A 23534-nucleotide genomic window follows, 5' to 3' on the forward strand; every position below is an offset into this window, starting at 1 on the left:
AGCCGTTTTTGAAACGTGCTTGTATTATCAGATTACGTCTTATCTTTAAAAATTATTGGCTAATATTGACATTGACTTTTTTACACTGAAGACGAACTAGAAATTTTGGACCGAGTACGAAGATAGCTACCTGTAATAATTCATTGAAGAGAAATAGCGGCTGTAAATCAGATGACGTCATATTTCACTGGGCTAGGAAATCCGCTTCAGGCCTTATCGTGGAAAACGATAGCGAAAAATGGATTCCTAAATTCCGTTTTCGTCCTCTGGAAGTGGTGTCGGATGTAAAAGTGTTGGACTACGTGTTTGGATCAGGAGAACACCGTGTGACGATATTTCGACGTACTTGGTCTGTGTTGAGATTGGACGTGAGCAGTTGGAAGACGAAGGTGCGACTCTGTTCTATTGTGTTTAAAAATGATACATTGCTTTACGTAGTGCAGTTATGGGCTACCTCGACTACTACAGAACCATTAATTCTGTTGTAAACATCTTCCACACCAAAAAACCCATCATCCTTAACCATCAGGCCACGGAGACAAAAATCTAAAGTTAGGCTGCTAAATTATTCCAAAATGTTTAGCAAACAAATTAAACACGAACATTATAACATCAAGTTACCTTCCACTAGGAATGTGGGCTGCACTCAACGACCGTGATATGACTTTCAAAATGATGGAGCACAAAAGTCACTCCTGCTTTCTTTTCAGGCTTTAGTAAAGCAATTCTAGATTTGGGCTAGTCACTAGCCACAGTCAATGCATTATTTCAGAGTTTTAGTACATGTCCTAGTACGTGAGTAGTCTTGTATGAACTGTGACGCGAGCTCGAACAACACAGGCCTGAGGTACTAGGACATGTACTAAAACTCTGAAATAGTGCATTGACTGTGGCTAGTTACTGGCCCAAATCTAGAATTGCTTTAATAAAGCCTGAAAAGAGAGGACGAGTGACTGCTGTGCTCCATCATTTTGAACGAACATTACAAGCTATGCAGCCCAACTCGTGTCGAAAGAAAGCGAAATCGGCGAACACGGTGAGACAGTGCACCACTTGGAACAGGGAACAGCACGATAGACTTATGACGTAACGGAAAGATCGAATGCTGCCGCATCGACCGGCGCGCCGTTCCGGACCCGTACCGTGACGCGTCACTTTTGTGCGTTCCCGACAGTAATTACGGCAGGCAGCTGGCGGCGGCTGCCGGCGCAGTTTTCCGTGCCGGGGAAAGGAACAGCTGCCGCCGCGCCCACCCCCACCCCTCCTCCCCCGCCCCCTTTTATGTTTCAACAAAGTGCGAGGCGCGAGCGGAGCGCACGCAGCGGCGACTATCGATCCCTGGCTGGCGGCGCAGGCAGCGGCTGGGAAGGGGCGGGGAATGGTGGGGGTAGAGGGGAGGGGTGGGTTCGTCCCTGGCCCCGGCCCCGGCTAAAACTCTGCGGACAGCTGTTGGTTAGCGGCCGGCCGCGGCTGCGGCGTGAATTATTAATGGCGAGGCACAGGCGCGGGGGCAGTCCGGATGTGTGTGTGTGTGTGTGTGACCTCCCGGGTTACGCAGCGCCTAGCCCAACACGACGGGTCACCTGCGGGCGTCAACTGGTAATTGTACAGATAGGGCGATGTAATGGGGTCCAGGCAATCAGAATGTCGTCAAGAAAATCACAGAAGGCTGTCCGCCAGGGAAAACAATCAACACGACACGGTATACACGCTGGAGTACCCAAGGGAAGCATCCTAGGGCCCCTACATAAACGATCTCCCAACCACACATAACACAGCGATGGCAATCTACCCGGATGACACAGCCATCCTCGCGCAAGACTGGAAACCATCAAACATTACGTCACGCTTACAGACTGCGCTCAGAGTGGCCGAGCCTTGGTTGGAGAAATGGCGTGTTAAGAGTAAACGTCGACAAGTGCGAAGCCGTTCTGTTCACTAGAAGACCGAAGCAACTGCGCAAACACCGACACTGTAGACCAATAACTCTACGTGCACGCCCAATACGTTTCCGCGAGAAAGTCAAACACCTCGGTGTCTGGCTGGACCGGAAATTACTCTGGGGGGACCACATACAACACATGACCAACCGAGCAAGCGCGAGGCTCAAACAGCTCTACCCCATGCTCAACAGGCGTAGCACACTGAACAGAAGGGTGTCGAGGCCCATGTACATGACACTTATTCGACCCCTGATGACGTACTCAGCCCCTGTCTGGGGATGCGCTGTGCCTACACGCCTGCGCCGTCTGCAGCTCATACAAAACAAAGTACTCAAAATCATAAGCAATGCTCCACGATACACACGCATCGCGGACCTTCACCGGGAATACCGACTTGAGACTCTCGCGGAGGTAATCCACAACCTCACCACAAGACTATACAGAAACCCCAGACATTCGCAGAACCCGTTTATTCTGAATCTGGGGAACTACGACCACAACCGTAGATGGAAACATAAAAGACCAAAAGACATACTTGTAAGGACCTAATATCTATGGCCAAGTACACGCAAACACAACGGTACAGGTGAGCCCCTGTTAATCAGACGCCATTACTGGATATCCAGCTGGAACACACTTGCCGAATAACTGGCACCACAGGGAAACCGTACCGTACACTGCATGCAGACAAGCTCCACACATCCCCCACACAGCGAGATGATCTATGGCCGATCTCCCACTACTATATAACGATCTTGATTGTTCCAGGTATGCAGCGGCTGCAGCAAACTGGGATACACCGTCATTGCCTGCCACGGTAATGATCCATAATACCCACACTAACAAATCCAATCTTGCATGAACTATCGCAGCTAGTAAACCACTACTGCTCTTACTACTCATCCCACTGTCGCAGGGGTTTTTTCCCACGGCATGAGCCTTGGCACTTTTTCCCCCTCTGCTCTTCAAATTGCTACCCTCACTCGCGTTTCGTCCACTATCTATCACCTGATGGACCGTGTTAATGCTTAGTGTCACCCAGACGCACGGATAACATCACAGCCCAGCATCCTGTGACCCACCTATTAGATAACTAACATGTTGACGGAGGTGACAGTAGAACGTTTGGTCTGGTCACCATGTTGGTGCGGGCGTGGAGGGGCCCCGTCTCTATCATAACAATAAATCTGATGTAAACATTACACGATGTGCATTTTCAACTTTTCGCGACTTAATGAATAGTCCATTAAACTTCGGGCGTGAGCCGCGCAAATGAAATTCCTTTCACTGATATTTCGGCCGCGTATCGTCCGGCCATCCTCAGCGTATCAGAAATATCAGTGGAAGAAATTTCGTTTGCGCAGCTGCATGCCCGAAATTTAATGGATTATTACACGATGTATTCTCCCGCGTTTGCTTGAATCTCACTGGATTTCGTTTCACGTGGAGCGGAAGCCAAGCTGTGTCCAGTACAGTCAAGAACACTCCTAAGGATACGTTTTATGCTGTGTTTACACGCACGTAGACTGCGGGACAATAGCCTTACCGGCGAATTTAGCAAGGACACCACTGGCCGGCCAGCTGGTCTACCTCACCTGCAATGAGCAGTTGCAGTTCAGACGTACACAATATAGCTTCGAATGTCATTCAATTTTTAAATAGAATGAAATAATATTCGCCGAACTCCATCGCTACAGCACGCTTCTTAGGTGACCAGACGGAAAACATAAAATGCTTTCGTTCTCACCTAACACAGAAGTCTAATTACAAACAAGACTGATGAAAATTCCTAACTTAAACACAGGGTAATTTTTCTGAGCGACCTATGTGCGATGCAAAAGCATACTGTAGGGATTTCGCCTATCGTTGAATACTGAGGTCACTGAACGTAATAATTACAGTCAGTCGCCTGGTAATCTCCTAGCGTCCTCCTTATCCGAATCCGAGAAATTCATTTCAGCTCTGGGACTGTCATCTGCTACGTTGATAACGAGTCGATCAACAACAGAATCGACGAAGCCAACCACGCGCCTCATTTTCTCCTCTCCTTTTATGACGAGCCGTTCTATATCCCGCCAGCGTTCGTCAGTGACATGTGAAAAGGCTGCGAAGCTTCGTGCGTTAGTTCCAGTATGTCTGGCAGCTTAAGTCTTGTTATTTCTCGCGACAAAGCCCGTAATTTGGCTCCAAATCAGTTCTGTTGGGTTCAAAAAAATGGTTCAAACGACTCTGAGCACTATGGAACTTAACATCTGAGATCATCAGTCCCGTAGAACTTCTTAAACCTAACTAATCTAAAGACGTCACACACATCCATGCTCGAGCCAGAATTCGAACCTGCGACCGTAGCGGTCGCGCGGTTCCAGACTGAAGCGCCTAGAACCGCTCGGCCACACCGGCCGGCTCTGTTGGGTTCATACTGTAATGGTAACAGTGGCCAATGTAAACATTTAGCATTTGTATGGTGTGCGCAATGATATGAAAATGAGTGTTCTACGACACTTGTCACTCTGGTTCGTGTGAAACAATGGACATAGTCCAAATAGATTAATTGCTTTTTCACTTTTATCCTAAAAAATTAAACTGCTATTCTTTCTTAAGTTAAGAATCCTTTATTAACAATCTTTCATAAAACATCGATAGTTAAGAACTTCTATTTGAAATGAAAACAGGGATTTCGCGTCTAGTATGTAATTAGAAACAAGAAGACGTGCATTACTCATAAAAAATGATGATGAATTTTACAATTACGAGATGTAGGTATTTCAAATAAACAAAAAAAAAAAAAAAAGGATTACCGACGCGAGACTTTAAACTCCGACGCCGGGCGGCTGTGGCCGTGCGGTTGTAGGCGCTTCAGTCTGGAACCGCGTGACTGCTACGGTCGCAGGTTCGAATCCTGCCTGGGGCATGGATGTGTCTGATGTCCTTAGGTTAGTTAGGCTTAAGTAGTTCTAAGTTCTAGGGGACTGATGACCTCAGATGTTAAGTCCCAGAGTGCTCAGAACCATTTAAACTCCGATATATGAACTTCAACAGAAAAATTGTTCAAATCGCTCTGAGCACTATGCGACTGAACTTCTGAGGTCATCAGTAGCCTAGAACTTAGAACTAATTAAACCTAACTAACCTAAGAACATCACACACATCCATGTTCGAGGCAGGATTCGAACCTGCGACCGTAGCGCCCAGAACCGCACGGTCACTCCGGCCGGCAACTGCAACAGATTGTCAGTCCTACGCTATAGATTTCGCTATACATCCGCGTGTATTTGTGTCTCAACTGTATCACATACAGTCCATCGGAAAATTTCAAAGCCGCATTTTTCTGTAAATTTATGAAAAACATTAAGAACAACCTATTTCTCGGCACTTTCTAACCATGTTCCACACGTGTGTTCCGCTACGGAGCAGGAAGCTTCAGCCATTTTCTTACTGCGTATTAACAGCGCGACAATCAGGCTGTAACTACACACGATTTTTGAAATAAAAACTACACAATTAAAGCGTGATCAAGAAACACGTTTATGGCTGTTAATACATTAGAATATCTTAAACTTTCATTTAACGAAATTTAGTAATACGATATCTAATACATAGGTAGGATCTATTTCCCAGAGCGTTTAACACCACTAGTGTACGTGTCCTACGGCTTCTGACCAATCATCGCGTTTGTGTTTGTTTGCATCAGGTTTATTCTTATGATGACCAGAGCATAGCATCTGGGCTTACAGGCTACATCTGACAACATACAGGAACACCGTAAGGAAGGGGCAGAGAGCGCTCTGGTCAGGTTATCTCGAACCTTCGGAACTACGTCGAAAAAAATGGCTCTGAGCAATGGGACTTAACTTCTAAGGTCATCAGTCCCCTAGAACTTAGAACTAGTTAAACCTAAGTAACCTAAGGACATCACACATCCATGCCGGAAGCAGGATTCGAACCTGCGACCGTAGCGGTCTCGCGGTTCCAGACTGCAGCGCCTAAAAACCGCTCGGCCACACCGACCGGCTACTACGTCGACGGAAGCGCTTTCCCGACTGACCTCACAATCAGACTACGGGCAGTCACGTACTGGTTAAAGGCAGGGAGACACGATAACGTGACAGAGGTTACAGGACAGAATCTCAATGACAGACGACAACTCATCAAATGGAGGGTGGACTCGTGGCAGAGGGAATGGGACAAGGACGGCAAGGGCCGTAGGGTCTGCCAGTTTTTCCCGGACGTCAGGTAACATCTGAATATGAACCGTATGAACCCCCGTCGAGACACAGTTTCTTTTCTGGCGGGCAACGGCCCATACCCCGCGCATCTACAACATCGCGTGGGATTCAGTCAATGCGACACCCGTATACGTGGGGAACACGGACCCCCCGAACATACAGTACTTCGCTGTCCATTAGACACTACTACAGTTACACGTGCACAACTGCAGCTACACACGCTGACAGACATAAATGCGGCAGTCAGGGCTGAAGACACGTGGGATGAAATAAACCGAGAGGCAAATGAAATATCCCGGACACTCCACAAAGCTTACAACCAAACAAGGCCATACTTCAGACTGCGACAACAGACACGAAACACTGGAGAGACGGAACCGTGAGAAACTACCAGCTCCGACACGGAAGATGACACGGACGCGATGCAAAAACAGACTCAGACATCAGCAACAATACGTCCCACAATCAACACAACGACGAAATCAACACCACAATAAAGACAATCACAGACATCCCGGACTGCACTCTGCTTTTCACACCGACGTGAGGATGGAACATGTTCAGTACCTGTAATGGCATAATGCAACGTAGCGGGCAGGGAATGGATGGCTCCAAGAACATTCTGAGCCCTCCAACCCTGCTGGTTAGATGGGGAGAACCATACCGTTTCCTAACCCAACATCCAAAATTCTATTAAATCCTTCAACCTAATAACCACCACCGTGTATCCAAGTCCTCATAAGAATAGTTTACAAGTAATCTAAATGCATGTTTCTTTTTTTTCTTTTTCTTATTTTATATTATTAGCATTACTCTCTAAAAGCAAATTGAAAATGCATCCAACGTGCACGTTAATAATCTGAAAAATCAGTGTGAAACCAAGGTGATAATACCCGATGGCAAATAACAGCAAAGCGGGAGATACTGGTCCGCGTCCACGTGGCAGGGACGGGCGATATCGAGGGCGGCCGGAAGCTGACTAGCTTGAGCCACTTAAAGAGACCAGCAAACCTTGTTGGGTATATTATAAAACTATTTTTTTGTGGTAAAAAACGACAAGCCCTATAACCACAGGCAGCTGGTCACCCGCATGATTTAATGAAAAAAAGCAAGATTCCCTCTAAAAAAACAGACGCGGACGTCTGCGGGAGGAGTAAAGACCGGAAGAACTTACCTGAGAACACATTTACCAACAATCTACCATCGCAACACATTCTCACCGTCTGCATCTACACCTTAACGTATGTGGCGAAGAGTAACTCCATCGGCGCTATCTTTTCCCTCCTTCCCTGCTCCGTTGAAAAGAAACACAGCTTGCGCATTCCTCGCACTGCGGACTACTGATGGAGGGAACAGCAAGAGTGTACGTTCCTACATTTCTGCAAAGCGTTTGATACGGTGTCCCTCTGCAGACTGTTAACTAAAGATCGAGCATATGGAGTAGGTTCTCACATACGTGAGTGGCCTGAAGACTTCTCAACTGTTAGAGAGACCCGTACGTTTTCCTGGACGACAAGTATTCATCAGAGACAAGGGTGTAGTCCAGAGTGTCCCAGGGAAGTGCGATAGGACCGGTCTTATTCTCTGCTCACATAAATGATCCGACGGACAGCAGCCTGCAGCCCAAGTTGCCGTCGCTGAGTGACTGTAGCAGGACTCAGAATAACTTGGACACAATTTTTATTTGGCATGATGTATGACAGCTGTAGCTAAATTTAGAAAAATTGAAGTTAATGGAGACGAGTAGGAAAAAAAGCAATCCTGTACCGTTCGAATACAGCATTAGTACTGTGCTGCATCGATCAGATATCTACACGCAATGCTGCAAAAAAGTATGAAGTGGAAGGGCCGCGGCACGTAAGGTGAACAGCAGGGAGGATGAATGACCGACGCCGCGGCTCATCTGTACAGAACACTTGTCCGATCCGTTCTTGACAACTGATCGAGTGTTTTGGATCCCCACCAGGTCCGGTAAAAGGAAAACATCAAATCACTTCAAATGGGCGCTGTTAGCTTTGTTACCGATAGGTCCGATCAACAAGCGAGTATTATTGGCAATGCTCCCTGAACTCAAATGGCAAACCCTGGAGGCAAGACGAAGTTCTTTTGGCGGAACAATGTTGAGAGAAGTTAGGGAACCACCATTTACGGCTGACTGCAGAACTATTCTGCTGCCGCCGACGTACATCTCGGGTAAGGGCCGCGAGAACAAGACAGGAGAAAGCATGGGTCGTACGGAGGCACAGGTAGTCGTTTCTCCCGCGCGCTGTTTACGAGCGGGAACAGGAAAGGGATTGACTCGTACTGATACAACGTACCCTCCGCCAGGCATCTTACGGTCGCCTGCGGATGGAAATGTCAAATACAGGCAGTTCGCGGACTTTTATACATAAATGTAGAATATGCGTCTGGTACTGAGATAGTTTAGCAGCAGCATGCGATACCCGCTGGAAAAAAAGGGAAATTATACGAGAAAAACTCCAGCACTCAACTCAGGTCATACAGAGGGGAACCATGCGACGTCTAAATGATGACAATTTTCGAATACGGATCGCGACGTTTAAATCAGGAAAGTTTTCGTGTATAGATCCACTCCCTTTACCTACTGGGCCATCTCTCCCTGTTTTTCGACGTTTGTTTGGCTTTAATGTACACGAAAAAAGAAAATTTCATTTTTCACAAAGTCACAGCCAGCATGTTATTTTGTATCGTTCAAGCTTTGTTTGAGACTAATTCTGAAGATTTGCTGCGTAGACCGGATAACTAATGAAGAGGTACTGAATTGAAACAAACTGGAAAAGAGCTTTACGCACAACTTGAGTAACAGAAGGGGTGTGTTATGGGACACATACTGAGACATCAAGGAATAGTTAATTTGGTAACGGACAGAAGAGACTGTGTGTGTGTGTGTGTGTGTGTGTGTGTGTGTGGGAGGAGTTATTTATCCTCCTCTTCAAAATCTTAACTGCTTTATTGGGCACAACGGGTACATCGATAGGATTCTACGGAGGAGGTCACGTCTTGTAGTTCAGAGATTCAGGCAGCAAAGATATATGTGATAACGCTAGTCGTAAAAGGCTGTGTGCGTCCTGCATTTAGCGTGGAATACGAAGTACTGAACTAATGGCCAACAACGTTCTATCAGCCCAGAGGGTCGGATCGAACTTTCACTATTTCCTGTGGCGTTTTCCATCTAATTGCATCAACGTTGTCCTCATTTGTCTATTCACTGACGGCTTCAAAGTAACAGAGGGCACCGGGTTTGCTAACTTCTGCGCGGATCCTCTATCTTGCGCTATGTTTCAGCTTCCGACGGAATCCGGCACCTTCGCTGCCGAAGTCCTTGCAATGAAGGAAGCCCTTTGATATGCGGCAAATCGGTTCGAAGACATCTTTATTGTCACGAATACGAAGAGTACACTGGAAAACCTGGAAAAGCAGCAATGGGACTCAAACACTAAGCGCCATGCACTCGGTGCAACAAATTTAATCTATCAGTGTGAAAATCAGCAAAAACTTTGTCCGTTATCCAGTCATACGTCAGACACAAAGGATCAATCGCGAGGAGTTCTGATATAAGGACTGTGTTCAATGTGTGACTGTGTAAAGCGTACCATGTACTTTACCTCTAAATGTGATTTATAATGCCTAAGCTGTGTGTATGATAGCTGACGCCACCTCTGTTGTTACTCATTTTTCTGGTTAAATGGTTGATGCCAAAGGCCAACAAAATAAAAATTGCACTTATTCTGTATTCCATTACAAAAAAACTCGTTCTTTCTGACGTTGACAACTCGTCTATCCGCAGTGGAGTTGAAAGTCGGAATTAACGGCTGATTCTGAATGGACGGTACAGTACATTCACTCGCTGTTTAATGTTAGAGTACTTCAATTAAAGGTCGGCGAACAGGGTTAAATAAGTTGTTGGAAGGTATAAGCTACCGGTGTTATTGTTCCTTGCCGGAAAAAGTTCACACAGTATCCGACTGAAGTTGTCATTGACGGGCTTGTAAGCCCGTATAAGACGCGGCCTACCGGCCTACCGGAGCCCTAGCGGGCACCCTTTGTGGACCACTAAGCGACGGAAGCGGCCGAATGAATGAACAATTGGAGCCTCAATGAAGGCGTTGCACTTGCGTGCGCCGCTTCTCCACTCTACAGCTTCCAGCTCCAGAAGCGAGACACTCGCTACGTGCAGCCTGAACGGGCGTGCCGTACAGGCATTTCTGTTCACAGTATATACAAAGCACCAAGAGTACAGCGTCAGATGCTCCATTAGGACGTTCGAGGACGATTCTGATGTATACAGAAGTCGCGACGTACATCGTTTATACACAGGCGAAAAGGCTGCTGACTGTACTGTAAACGAATCCCGAACAATCAAACGAATGCCGAACAGTCATAGGAAGCAATCACACCCATAAATATCTCTTTGTACGGTGTAATTTAAACGGGCACGAGCACGTAAAACTAATGATAGGCAAGGCACAGGCCAGACTGAGATTCACTGGAAGAACCGTCAGGATCTGTGGCACTCATACGGAATAGGTAGCACAGAAAACCCACGTTCGACCGACACTTGCGTTCTGCTTGCCAGTCGGTGACCTGATAAGCGAAGTAGAGAAAATACAAAGAAGAGCAGGGCGTTTCGTTACAGTTCCATTTTGTGACAGAGATGATCAGCCAATTGCAGTGGTAGGCGCTAACAGAGTAGCGTCATGCACCACGTTGTGGCTTACTTTTAAAATTCCGAGAGCTTACGTTCCTAGAAGAGTCAACTAACATTTTGTTTCCTCCTACGCATATGTGGCGAAAAGGTCACGATGATAAAATCAGAGAGACGCTGACTTAACAAGCATTCTTGCCACGGGCCAATTGCGGCTGGTACAGGAAAGCGGGCAGGGGCAGTGATACACGAAGCACCCGCCGCCACACACCGCGACGTGGCTTGCGGAGTACAGCTGTAGAGGAGGGCGTGTTGTGGGACTTCTCTGTAGGGCAGTCACTTACAACCTTACCAAGCACGTAATTCCTCAACAAAATAAAATATCAGTCTATATCTCAACAGAATTTGGCACCTTACTAAACTTTACACTGAAAAAACCTACTACTTTTAAACTGACTAAAGATAAGTAACATTTAGCTAACGTCAGAAAAATAAAATTAATTGGTTTTTGTATACGATTTATTACAGCGAAAACTAATGAGTCGATGACAAGGTTGATACTCCTTATTTCTACAAAAAAAAATTTTAATTGCACGGTGTAATTGGTTTTATGGGCATTAAGGCACGAACTATGTCATGTTTCTGTGCGCAACTTTTCATCTTCACCTACGGGAGACAGTCTCAGGGGCTATGATGACGTTGTTAGTTGACTCTTCAAAGAAAATCTTGTTCAGAAAGACGAAGCTGCTTCAGGTGAGAACAATGTTTTCTAAATCTCGTCGGAAATGATGCTTACCGCGAGCGTTGGCCCTTGGCGCATGGGCTAGGAAACCTTTAGCTTGTGTTCAAACTGAATGGCTACACTGAAAAGGAAATCCGTGGAGCTTTGGAGTTCGGACATTCTCCAGAACAAGCAGAAGACCTACCTACATGATTACTCTGCAATTTACAATTTTGCGCGTGGCACAGGCGTAAGTAGATCGGTTACTTTTCTACAATATGCCGGTACTTTTATCTCCAACGATAGAAAGGATTTTAAGGAGGTATAATATCAGAAGTGAGCTCGGTCCGCCAGCCGAACTTAGACCTCCCCTTGGCTCGGTTAAAGATAGTGTAGGGCTGAGGAAATCCGGTGTTTACGGAATCCCTTGTCATTTGAGAAAACATGCACGATTCGCACCCTTCACGACAAATGTTACTACGACTGGTTGGTTGATATTAAGTGTAGGTTAGTAGTGCGTCCTGGTCAGCAGAAATTAGGGAACTCGATGAAGATCTGCTGGGAGAAATCTTTTTCGAGCGCTGGTGCACAGTTGTGGCGGAGTGGATATTACCTCCGCTGTGGGGCAATACGAAACCGAAAAAAAGGGAAGAGAGAGGTCAACTGTAATAAATAGGTCACTCTGGTCTCTTGTGGCAATCGGTAAAGGGCAAGGCACCAATTGAAGTCGCCAGAGATCTCATTCGCGAAGGCGGGTGTGAAGTCGGCGCTCCGGTCACATTTACGTCCTTCTGCCGCAGGAAACACATCATCAGCTACAAGCATCTGTGGCTAGTTGCCTGGTGGAAGCCTTTCTGTTACGTATCAAAAGAGCCATTACTCTATTGACGTCCGGAAGATTCTCACAGGTTTTGCGTACAGAACAACAACAGGATGATTCCATTCCATTCGTACAAGTTGATGACAGACCTGCTGCAATAACCGTATTTACTGTTAACGTCTCAGTTGTGCCCGAGACTGTTTCCAAAAGTGATCGTTTTCATTTAGATTGCAAACTTGCATTGCTTGTTGAATTGGTTGGTCCAGAAAATTCCGGCTAATGTAATTTACATCTTGTGACTGTTAAGATCACAGTTTCAGTTTATCAAGTTGGGTTTTTCCACCTTGTTATATCGCCAGTTAGTTATATAATCCCTCCGATGAAAATGTGTGTGTGAGTAGAGAGTTAACTATTTGCTGTAATTTTCGTAACTCACAAAATAAAAATATAATCCAGATTTCGCTTAGTTTTAATTGTCAAAGTGTTTAAAAGTTAACTATTTGCTGTTTTTTCGTAACTCATAAAATAAAAATATACTCCAGATTTCGCTTAGTTTTAATTGTCAAAGTGTTTAAAATACTGCGTTGTTAAAAAAAATCAAATTTCTACAAAGATCACCTCTAAGAAGTGTAATGAACGACAAGAAGTCAAGAAACTATATATTCCAAAATTTTGGTTTGATATATATGATATAAAAATGCGGTCTTTGAGACCCCTCCATAGTAATTGTGTTCCTGTGAATGACCATAGTAGTTAAGGGTAAAAAAAAAATTGAATTTGTGAAAAAAGTAAATATCGTTTACGAACTTTTATTCGATGTTGGATCCGCAGACCTTAAAAAAAACTGTTAGTGTGTTTTTAAATGCGGTGCATAGTGATCTCTTCGCAAACTGACAACACTGGGCGAATCTGCTACTATCACGGTCCGAACGACGCGCAATATTTCGCCGTCAGCTTAAGTGTTCGAGACGTTCCCTAAGCGACCAGTTTGTTAGTCAGAAGATACCGCACTGCCACTGTTTGTTCAACCTTCTCATTTTGAAAGCGTTTTCCAGAAAATCTTACGGCGACTGTGAATATTGTAGCTGCTAAAGGAGACGTCGTCTTCATCGCGGGTTGTAGCAGTTTTCTCCGACTTTGCCTGTCGTTCTCTGAGAACCGGAGAAGCAGAAACCTCCGACCGCCAACTCATCCTGTACCTTACCCGTTCTCTTCTTACAGCAGCCATTAAGAAAAACATGTTCATCTATAGTCAAATGTATTTCACAGATTGTTTGTATTAGACTGGTAAAACTTTTATAATTTATGTTTCTAGGCAAAAAAAAAAAAAAATCAAAAGAGAGGTTTTCTTATGCAGTACCTGTCTTATCTTTGCCAAAGACAAAGGCGAAAGAGCAAGTTAATTAATTAATAGTTTTTTGGTTTTTGCGTAGCAGTTTCATTTCAAATGAAAACAACAATTAAACGGGTGAACTATATCTTACAACAAAGGAATTGGAGAGTCAAGGCTTCCAAAACGGAACGCAACTACAAAAACATAAAAAAACAACATATGTTTCAACAGAGCCCAGAGAAACTGTGTGATTGTGAAACTGTTGCGTTTATTTGTTGCAGTTTATGTGCCAAACTATTATGTTTGCATCGGTTCTTTGGGAGTATTCACATTCATACGAACCCTAAATGGGGCAAGGAGGCATGTCTCCATGTCTCACTCACTTACCAGGCGTGGGTGCGTCGATAAGATATTCCTATCATATGGCACACGTACTGTCACTAAAGCCGTGTGTGACACACCAGACGTGTTTTCCGGTGGAGAATTCGGTTGACTTGTCGCCTTGTCATCAAACGTTTGCGGTTCCCATCCGAAAGCCACTTGGCTGCTCATAGGTTAGTTGCGCAGAATCAACTGTCAAATAACACGCCGCTGTTGCAAACGGACGTTACACCACGGCACTGACACAAATTTGAGTAAACCGAACAGCGAAAATAAAAAAAAAATTAAATAAATAAAAATCAAAATTTGGCACGAGGGAGGTTTTGAACACTGCTTGCTCGAGTCGCAATCCACATCTGCCCCCTGCATCCACATCTACATGCATACTCTGCAAATCACATTTAAGTGCCTGGCAGAGGGTTCATCGAACCACCTTCACAATTGTTTATTATTCCAATATCGTATAGCGCCTGGAAAGAACGAACACCTGTCTCTTTCCGTGTGAGCTCTGATTTCCCTATTTTATCATGGTAATCGTTTCTCCCTACGCAGGTCAGCGTCAACAACATATTTTCGCATTCGGAGGAGAAAGTTGGTGATTGGAATTTCGTGAGGAGATTCCACCGCAACGAAAAACGCCTTTGTTTTAATGATGTCCATCCCAAATCCTGTACCATTTCAGTGACACTCTCTCCCCTATTTCGCGATAATACAAAACGAGGTTCCCTTGTCTGAACTTTTTCCAACACCGTAACCACTTACCTACGACGCCATTTCTTGTCCCTGTTGCTCTATATTGCACTTCGTTTTCTGAGACTGTTCACTGTTTATATTTTGCTTATTTTTTCACAGTCCAGCACACCTTCGTCCAGCTTGATCCTGTGTTTATTTTTTGACGGTTTGTCCACTGGGTGCTCTTACCACTAAACATGAGAGGGGTTCGGTGGGGAGTTGGCCGTGTAAGTAGGTCACACAGCAGAGCTTAGTAGTGGTTGGGGCCGCATAGCGTGACGTCAGCGGGCCGGGCGCCTTATCAGCGAACGTTGCGTGGGAGTTGGCTGGCGGCGCGCGCGCAGAAGGGCCCGCCCACGTCCCACTCGAGAACGCTACTCCACACACTCGCTACCTGTAACCCCCTCGCCTTTTGTTCCGCCAGGTGCAGGACACCAGGCTCCTAGGGTGAAAGGTACTAAGCGTAAAAAAATGAAATTTACTTTAGTGACAAAATCGTACTTCGGCACTTGAGCAATGAACACAGTTATTAAGAAAAACAGCATACATTAGCCACAGCACATAATAACACATTCCTGTTTTCGGTTTAATTCAGCAAGACCTGACCAATCAGGGTTTTTATGTTTCACCCGGCCCAAGCCGCCATTAAAACAAATGACACAAGCTAACATGTGAACCAAATTCACGTAAGTCTGCAGGCCTTCGTCACTAAATAATTACAAGACCATTAGACCTTAAAATTCCCCACGGTTCTCAGCAAGTCCTCACTTGTGCGCAGCTCTCGTGCTCTCGCGGTAGCGTTCTCGCTGCCCGAGTCCGGGGTCCCGGGTTCGATTCCCGGCGGGGTCAGGGATTTTCACCTGCCTCGGGATGACTGGGTGTTGTGTCGTCTTCATCATCATGACTCATCCACACTACGGTCGGAGGAAGGCAACGGCAAACCACTTCCACTAGGACGTTGCCTAGTACGGCGGTGCGGGTCTCCCGCATCGTCACCTACGCTCTGTTGCGTTAAAATGAACGTTTATGATTCTAACTTAAATACTAAACTGTTGGTCGGACTGTAGCCGCTTAAAATACTTGACTTCCCTACTTGAACCGGCAGTAGTGTCTTAAATTGCCAATTACATACATAGTAAAAATAAGATAAATTTAGCGTTGGTCTGATGACTGCGCAAACAATACATGAAGTTTAACTCGGCGCTTAGCCGCCTTTGAATCGGCACCAGGTGTTTAAATTTTTAAACTACACAAACAGATTAAATTTAGCTCCAATGAATTTACAAATTCGAATCGGCACTAGCCCTTTTAACTTAGGGAATAAACCATTTTTTTTAATCCAGCCCTTGACCACACAACACCCAAAAAAATTTTTAAACAACTTATCTGCTCTAGTTTCCACTAAACTACGCAGGTTGACAATTTTCCTGAGCAAAGATAGATGCTCGGGAGTTTCAGTTTAAAGCACTAATGAAGCTAATCGCCTGACAGGACATACTCAAAAATAGACGTTGATCGACGCAGCACATGAAAACGGTACTTGCATCAACCGGCGCCTTCAGCTGACGATACACCGCGTTAGAAGCAAGTCCAACTATTCACATGAAATCGTATGGGCACTAGCTGTTTGATACGTAATCAGACGTGAGGTTACAACTCGTCAAGCAATAAGCCCGCCAATCCTGCCACGTAACAGGTGGAAGGCTTTAAAGGTGTTCAATGATAACAATTACATAGAGGTGCGATTGGAGGCTAGACATAAACCACTTTACTGCCACAAATTACTCTAAAAACGCATAGGGCAGCACTGCTGGAACATGTTAAAGATGGCCGTAAGAATAATGACAGATAATATTTCATATAGGTGGCTCTAGCCGCTCACGTATCAACCAATAGCTCACACGCAAAATACCCGTTGCTAAAATAGTTCACCGGCATACGTCGGTCGCAAACGTTTCACTTGAAAAACAACAGAAATACCAACGACCGGGCTACCACTACACCCAAACAAATGAATTTCAAAGAAAGGCCTTCAGCCACTCTGCGTTTTAAATGTTTTTAAGCATACAGTAAGTTTAAGAACATAGGAAATGGCTCCACGGCACAAAGCAGTATTAGCCCAGATGTACAACAACTCTTAATTTTAGTCACAATGCTTTGAATTTGCCCACCAAGACAGAGATCAGGACCATACCCCAAAGGCTGCCGCATTTCTAGCCAAACTCGCGCAAGACTCCGCACAACCGGAGCCTTTCAAGCACACTAGAACACGAGCCTTATAAAAAAAGCTGACAAATTCTCCAGGAACGATACTTGACGATGTTACCACGAATCTAGGAGTACACGAAAAAGTAATTTCGGAGACCGTTTTTTTACATGTTAAGGTGTGAAGCGGATTTGCTAGCCCAGTTAAATATGGGCCTAGAAAAAAGTTGCTACAATTTATGACTTACTTAGCACAATCGCCACTTCTCTTTAGTTAGACAAGGTGTAAACAGCTTTGGTACAATATTTCTACTTGTCCTTCGCTGTACAAAAAGCCACTCCGTCCATATTAGCCGAAAGTTTTTAAAAACAAGCCGAATCCTGACAGCCCGGGCACGTTTCAAAACCGGCTGCGTCTACATGGGAACGAAAGTCGATTACGGGATTGGAAAACCGGCAACTAGAAGCGAATTTCTAGAATAGATTTTGAAGTGTTTACATCACAACCCACAAGCGGTATTGGGAAATCGGTTTATGAAATCCGGTTTTGGGAGCCCCATGTAAACGGGGTGAAATCGCTTAAAACCGTGACCTCGCGCGACCTCTATAGCCCCAACCACGAGCGATGGCCATCCGCGCATGTAGAGAAACGGACGGGGACTGCATTGTTGACGGTTCCAAGCGACAATTGCAGTACGCGCATGCGCATGCATTCCGCTCAAAGAAAGCCTGTATCCTACAAATTCGCTCTTTCACTTGCTTACGCAGAATTTATCACTTACCATCAAAATCAGCGCAGACAAATCGCAACAAATGGAATCGAAATTCCGTAGACAATTCGCTACGATCACGTTTAATGCTCTCATTAGCCACATAGCACTACTGAACGCGCATTGGCTGTCGGAGAATACGTGACGTGGGTGCGCGGGAGACTCCTAAACTCTGCAACTCTCCCCAAAGATCTCAGCGGCACGCCTCACAATCGACTTACCATTTGCCCCCCCCCCCCCCCTCCTCCCAACTTCTCCCTCGAAAACTGTTACCCGCGTCAGTTTTCGTTACTAATTGTGAATCGCGCTGATTACAAATCCTGCACTCGGTCACCCCCCCCCCCCCCCAGTCGCCATTACTAATTGTGGCACGTCGTGTATAGCTTGGCTCCGCAACCGGCGGATGTGTCTCTTGTGCCTTAAGCCGGTTCTGGACCCACCACACTACCGCTGACGGGTGCTCGACTCACAGCTAAGGCACTCTGCTGAAATACAGGATGATTCAAAAAGAATACCACAACTTTAAAAATGTGTATTTAATGAAAGAAACATAATATAACCTTCTGTTATACATCATTACAAAGAGTATTTAAAAAGGTTTTTTTTCACTCAAAAACAAGTTCAGAGATGTTCAATATGGCCCCCTCCAGACACTCGAGCAATATCAACCCGATACTCCAACTCGTTCCACACTCTCTGTAGCATATCAGGCGTAACAGTTTGGATAGCTGCTGTTATTTCTCGTTTCAAATCATCAGTGGTGGCTGGGAGAGGTGGCCGAAACACCATATCCTTAACATACCCCCATAAGAAAAAATCGCAGGGGGTAAGATCAGGGCTTCTTGGAGGCCAGTGATGAAGTGCCTGGCGGCCATTCTCTGTAAACCGTTTATACCAACGTTTAATACACCACCTATCAGGAGGTTTAACACCATACTTCGTTCCAAATGCACGCTGAACAACTGTCGTCGATTCACTTCTGCCGTACTCAATAACACAAAAAGCTTTCTGTTAAGCGGTCGCCATCTTAGCATCAACTGACGCTGACGCCTAGTCAACAGCGCCTCAAGCGAACAAATGTACAACTAAATGAAACTTTATAGCTCCCTTAATTCGCCGACAGATAGTGCTTAGCTCTGCCTTTTGTCGTTGCAGAGTTTTAAATTCCTAAAGTTGTGGTATTCTTTTTGAATCACCCTGTATGTGCCCACAGAGAGCTTCAACGAGGTTTCGGAGTAAAGTCGAAGAAGTCGCTTCATGAAACATGTAAAACAGCAAATACACGTAAAAAGTCACCTTTGGACTGTATGTGCTTCCCACTTGACGTTGACGGCTAACCGTGTGGAGGTTTTTTAGGCTCAGTTTCGGCTGTGTACCTGAACTTTGTTTTCTATTGTGCGAAGTGTGTGGACATTGGTCCAGGCCAGGGCTTTCCAACAGTTTTCGTTTAACAGGCCTACACTGGAAGAAGACGGGTGTTTTTGGGCCGTTCATAATATACTTAACACTAACAACAACCGCTGGCCAAAAGGGCAGTCGGAGGTATTTAGTTAACACATTTACGTAACTTAGAATTTTTTAACTTGTGATTCTTTATTGTAAAAAAGAAACATGGAATTAATTTTACATTTTATACATGCTACTTAATTAATAATTTTGTAAATACGTAACTACCAATCATAGAATTAATGTGACTTTGAATGAGGGAAACTAATGCGTCAATATATCATACTGCCGAAGTACCGTCGACGGAACAGCGACCAATCCAATATTGAAAAAGTAAATGTTTTAGTCTATAGTCGCAGTTTATTCATTTTGCCGGTTTCGGCGCAGTGTGCTATCCTCGTGCATCGCCCGTCACGCAGACGACGCGCTCGCTTCGCAAATAGGTGTGTCTAATAATGACACATCAACTTTGGGACAGGTGCTGCATGAAGATGGCACTGTGAACAGAAACCAGGAAAATAAAGAATCTGCGACTATAGACTAAAAGATATATTTTTTTCTTTCAACAACAAAAATAGTCAGTCGTCAGCTGCTGCTTACTATCAAGCAGTTAAAAAGCAACGTAAAAAATGTGAAGATACGGTGACCAAAAAAACATTGCAGCATAACGAGGATATTAAAAAACCACGAAACATATGACGATTGACACCAACGGGTCTGCGTTGTACCAAAGTCAAACATGGACCATGCATGAACCTTAGAGAAACGAAGAGAATACAAACTTTTGAAATGAGGCGCTACAGAAGAATGCTAAAGATTGGATGGCTAGATCGAATAACTCATGAAGAGGTAATGAACCAAACTTCTTTAGAAAAAGCATTTATGACATACAACCAGACTAAAAGCACGGATCGTTTGGTAAGACAAGTTCTTGGGCACGAAGGAATGGTTAATATGGTAATACAGAGCGGTGTGCGCGTGCGTGTGTGTGTTGCAGTAGTTACGTAGACATGAAGAGATCTGTACTAGGGGGAGAGCAGCAGCAAAGCAGTCTTGTGCTCGCACGTTAACACCTTCAAACACAGACAACTTGGCGGCGGATCAGCCACTAGAGAACGCGACTGTCGCTTGATCGAATCGACCTGGACGCACTTCAGCTGTGGGTCTAGGCAGTCGTGTCAGTTATGGAGCGCATACTGTAAAGGAACTGTTGCTTTTCGCTTTGTTACTGGAAAGAAAATACAGGCGCCACCGACCACAACGGAAATCCATCCTATGTTAACAGTTCGAAAATAACACTTAAGTTATTTTATAAGGAAGAGACGGAAAACTCGACAAAATTTTCCTCCACAATGTCTGCGACGTCTTTTTATAAGTTCCCTGCTATGCTGAGGGCTAGTAAGTAAACACTAATAAATCGGAAATATTTAATACTGGTGAAAGACTAGCTCGCGATTTGATATACTTGGTGGGCTTGGGTTGGTTGTAAAAACTAGGGGTGGGTCTGGATATGTAGGTATGTGTGAGATGAATTAAAAATCACGAGTTTTGTAGTGAACTATTACTCCTCGTTTACTTCTTCAACAAAGACAGCATTTCAAATTTAATGTCTGTGGCACATATTTCAAATCGTTCAATAGTAACAGTAGAAAATGCTTTCGTTTGCTGCCGGCACCTGAATAATTTCTTCCGCTGTGTCACCTTTGGTATCCTATGACAGTTGTAGCGGAATCCATCTGAACACAGGCTTCTTCCAATCCTGACAGTTTAGTGGCAACTGGAGATGATAAGGAAATTCGTGTGATTCTGCGTGAGAACTATTTTTGACGCCTTTTTTCTTGTTGATTTCTTTTGTGTAAGTCACGCTCTCACGTGGCTTTAATAAAGCAGAAGTATCTTATTACAGGCGCTGTGCGCTGCTATGGGCTGTACATTTACGCAGTTGCGTTATTCCTTGAGATGTGTTATTTCCAGTATATCAAAAACCGTGCGAGACACCACTCACAAAATATGGGATAACGCACGAAGCATATGCATACCACCTGCTTCTGAGGAAGCCTGGTTTAATATACGAGAAAAGTTTAAAAAGCATGCTGATTTTCAGAACTATCTTGGTGCAACTGACGAGAAGCGTGTTCAGACTTTTCATACATGAATACAGCAGCTCTTTAAATTACAAGTACAAACTTTTTTTTTCATATAAGGCGTTTAGAAGCAAGTATAAGAGATAGAAAAAATATTTGTACGTATGTGCACCATATCGTAGAGGAAGGCCCGATCTGTTAGTTGGCAAAGGTATATAGGTGTATAGGGTGATCGGAAATGCTTCCAAGCGGCTATTTGAAGAACTATTTAACAAGAAGTGTCTTATCTTTGGATGCAGCGAGTTGTAAATGCACATAATCTCTCAGGTTAGAAACGTTTTTTTGTAAGCTGTTGCGATCAGGTGATTCGGTGCTTCAGAATTTGGCAGATTAGACGCCGTTTTCGCATTCAGTACATTGAAATAGGGCCGAAGAAGGTGAACATCTTAAGAAGAAAAGAAATAATAAACAGTCAGACAGCGAAAATGCTAACAGAGATGGTTTGCGGAAGCGTGTACAGCAACTTCCTCATTGGTTTTAGTGGTAATGCAGGTGGACAGAACAAGATGAAAAACATCGCTAAGTTTTAGATGTACATCGTAATGCGCACCTCACTAAAGATCAATTACCACAAGTTCCTCATTTCAGGTCACTCCTGCATGGGAAGTTCCATAAACTACCATCAAAGTTGACCTGAATTTTAATTCCATTTTCGTAAGACGACCAAATATAGGATGCCCAAGGTCAGCGGTAATACAGTTGAATGTACGATCACTACTTACCATAATAACATAGAAACATCAGAATCTGCAGCGCCACTTCCATTTTTGCCTCAAATTTGCCACCCATTCTGTACAAATATTAAGCGCAAATAAAAACATCTATTTCCACAACCATACAGGACATCGCACTAGCAAGTAACGGGCCAAGCACACTATCTGCAAATGACATGGTGCCTTCTGATGCAGCTGTCTGGGATCAGAAAAGACATTTCCTGTCATAAAAATAAATGCGAGTATTTGTATGTGTAGGTGCTAAGAGTCTGCTATGTGTAACATTGTTTATCTATCTGCCTTATTCTCTCCATTATTGTATAATCAATAAAAGTTGTGTGTATTGATTAATTTAATAAATGAAGCTGGGACAACATATTATTTTACATTTTACAAGAGATTAGAGCCCAGACAGAGGCATACCGACAATCCTTCTTTCCACGAACAATACTTGACTGGAATAGAAGGGAGAACCGATAGAGGTACTCAAGGTACCCTCCGCCACACACTGTTAGGTGGCTTGCGGAGTATCGATGTAGCTGTAGCTGTTGTGCTTCATTCCGAAGCTGATATTACTGAGAGTCAAAAGGCTGTAAGTGACTACCTTGGAGTCAGAGGGTGCAAGTTCTTCATTTTGAATTTCATTTGATAGTGTATCTATAGCTGCTTAGTTAATAACTAGTGCATATGACGGTTACTGTAGACAATGGAGCAAATGAAAAGAGAATTTTAAAGTTGATACAAAATTTGATCCTAATTTTCTCAGAATAATGATTTTGCCATTTAGACCCATTTGCTTTTAACCGTCTCAATCGTGTTACTAGTTGTTTGTGACGCTCACTATGACTTCACATTAATAGACGTAGGTTCATGCAGAAATAGTCGAGACATGCCATTTTATAAAAATAGGACCTTTAAAGCAAAATGACCTGCAACAATTTAAATCTGCTGAAGCTTCTACTTTTTACTCGAGCCCCTTCCATTCAGCTTAGTCAGAGACGAAGCATTTGCTCTTAAAGACAACATACAACGGCCGTACTGTGGGGCAAAATTGACGGAAGAAAGAAAAGTTTATGTTATCGGCGACGCGACGCTAAGCAGACTGTACTTTTGGGATCCTTTTCAAGAAATGGCGAATATTTTATCGCACTTAAAACGTGAAACAGGATTTCCGTGCAGTAATACTTGGAGCAAAAGAGATGGATAACAGTTGGATGAAACTAGAGAAATAATCGCTGCCCCTAGTATACGAGACAAATTCGTAGATACACTGTAAGCACTGAAGGTGATGATCATGGCAAATATACGAAATATCGGGTAATAGAGGAAATAAATAATACGTACCAGATTCGTTTTTTTCCATGAAGTTTTATTTTCGAAGTCAAATTTTTCACACGTCTACTCCCAAATATTACGTTTTTCGATTTCTTATCG

The 23534-nt window shown here is 44.3% G+C and overlaps 1 protein-coding gene across 1 annotated transcript in view; it reads right to left on the reverse strand.

The window, feature by feature from the left end:
• LOC124711312 (putative fatty acyl-CoA reductase CG5065) overlaps positions 1 to 23534 on the reverse strand; it is a 402306-nt gene that overhangs the window by 363539 nt on the left and 15233 nt on the right. The window contains exon 2 of the mRNA XM_047241329.1: positions 9941 to 9945. Coding sequence (XP_047097285.1) covers positions 9941 to 9945 — 5 coding nt within the window. The remainder of the gene's footprint in view (positions 1 to 9940; positions 9946 to 23534) is intronic.

Source organism: Schistocerca piceifrons, chromosome 8, assembly GCF_021461385.2.
Source record: "Schistocerca piceifrons isolate TAMUIC-IGC-003096 chromosome 8, iqSchPice1.1, whole genome shotgun sequence".
NCBI classification, from domain to species: domain Eukaryota; kingdom Metazoa; phylum Arthropoda; class Insecta; order Orthoptera; family Acrididae; genus Schistocerca; species Schistocerca piceifrons.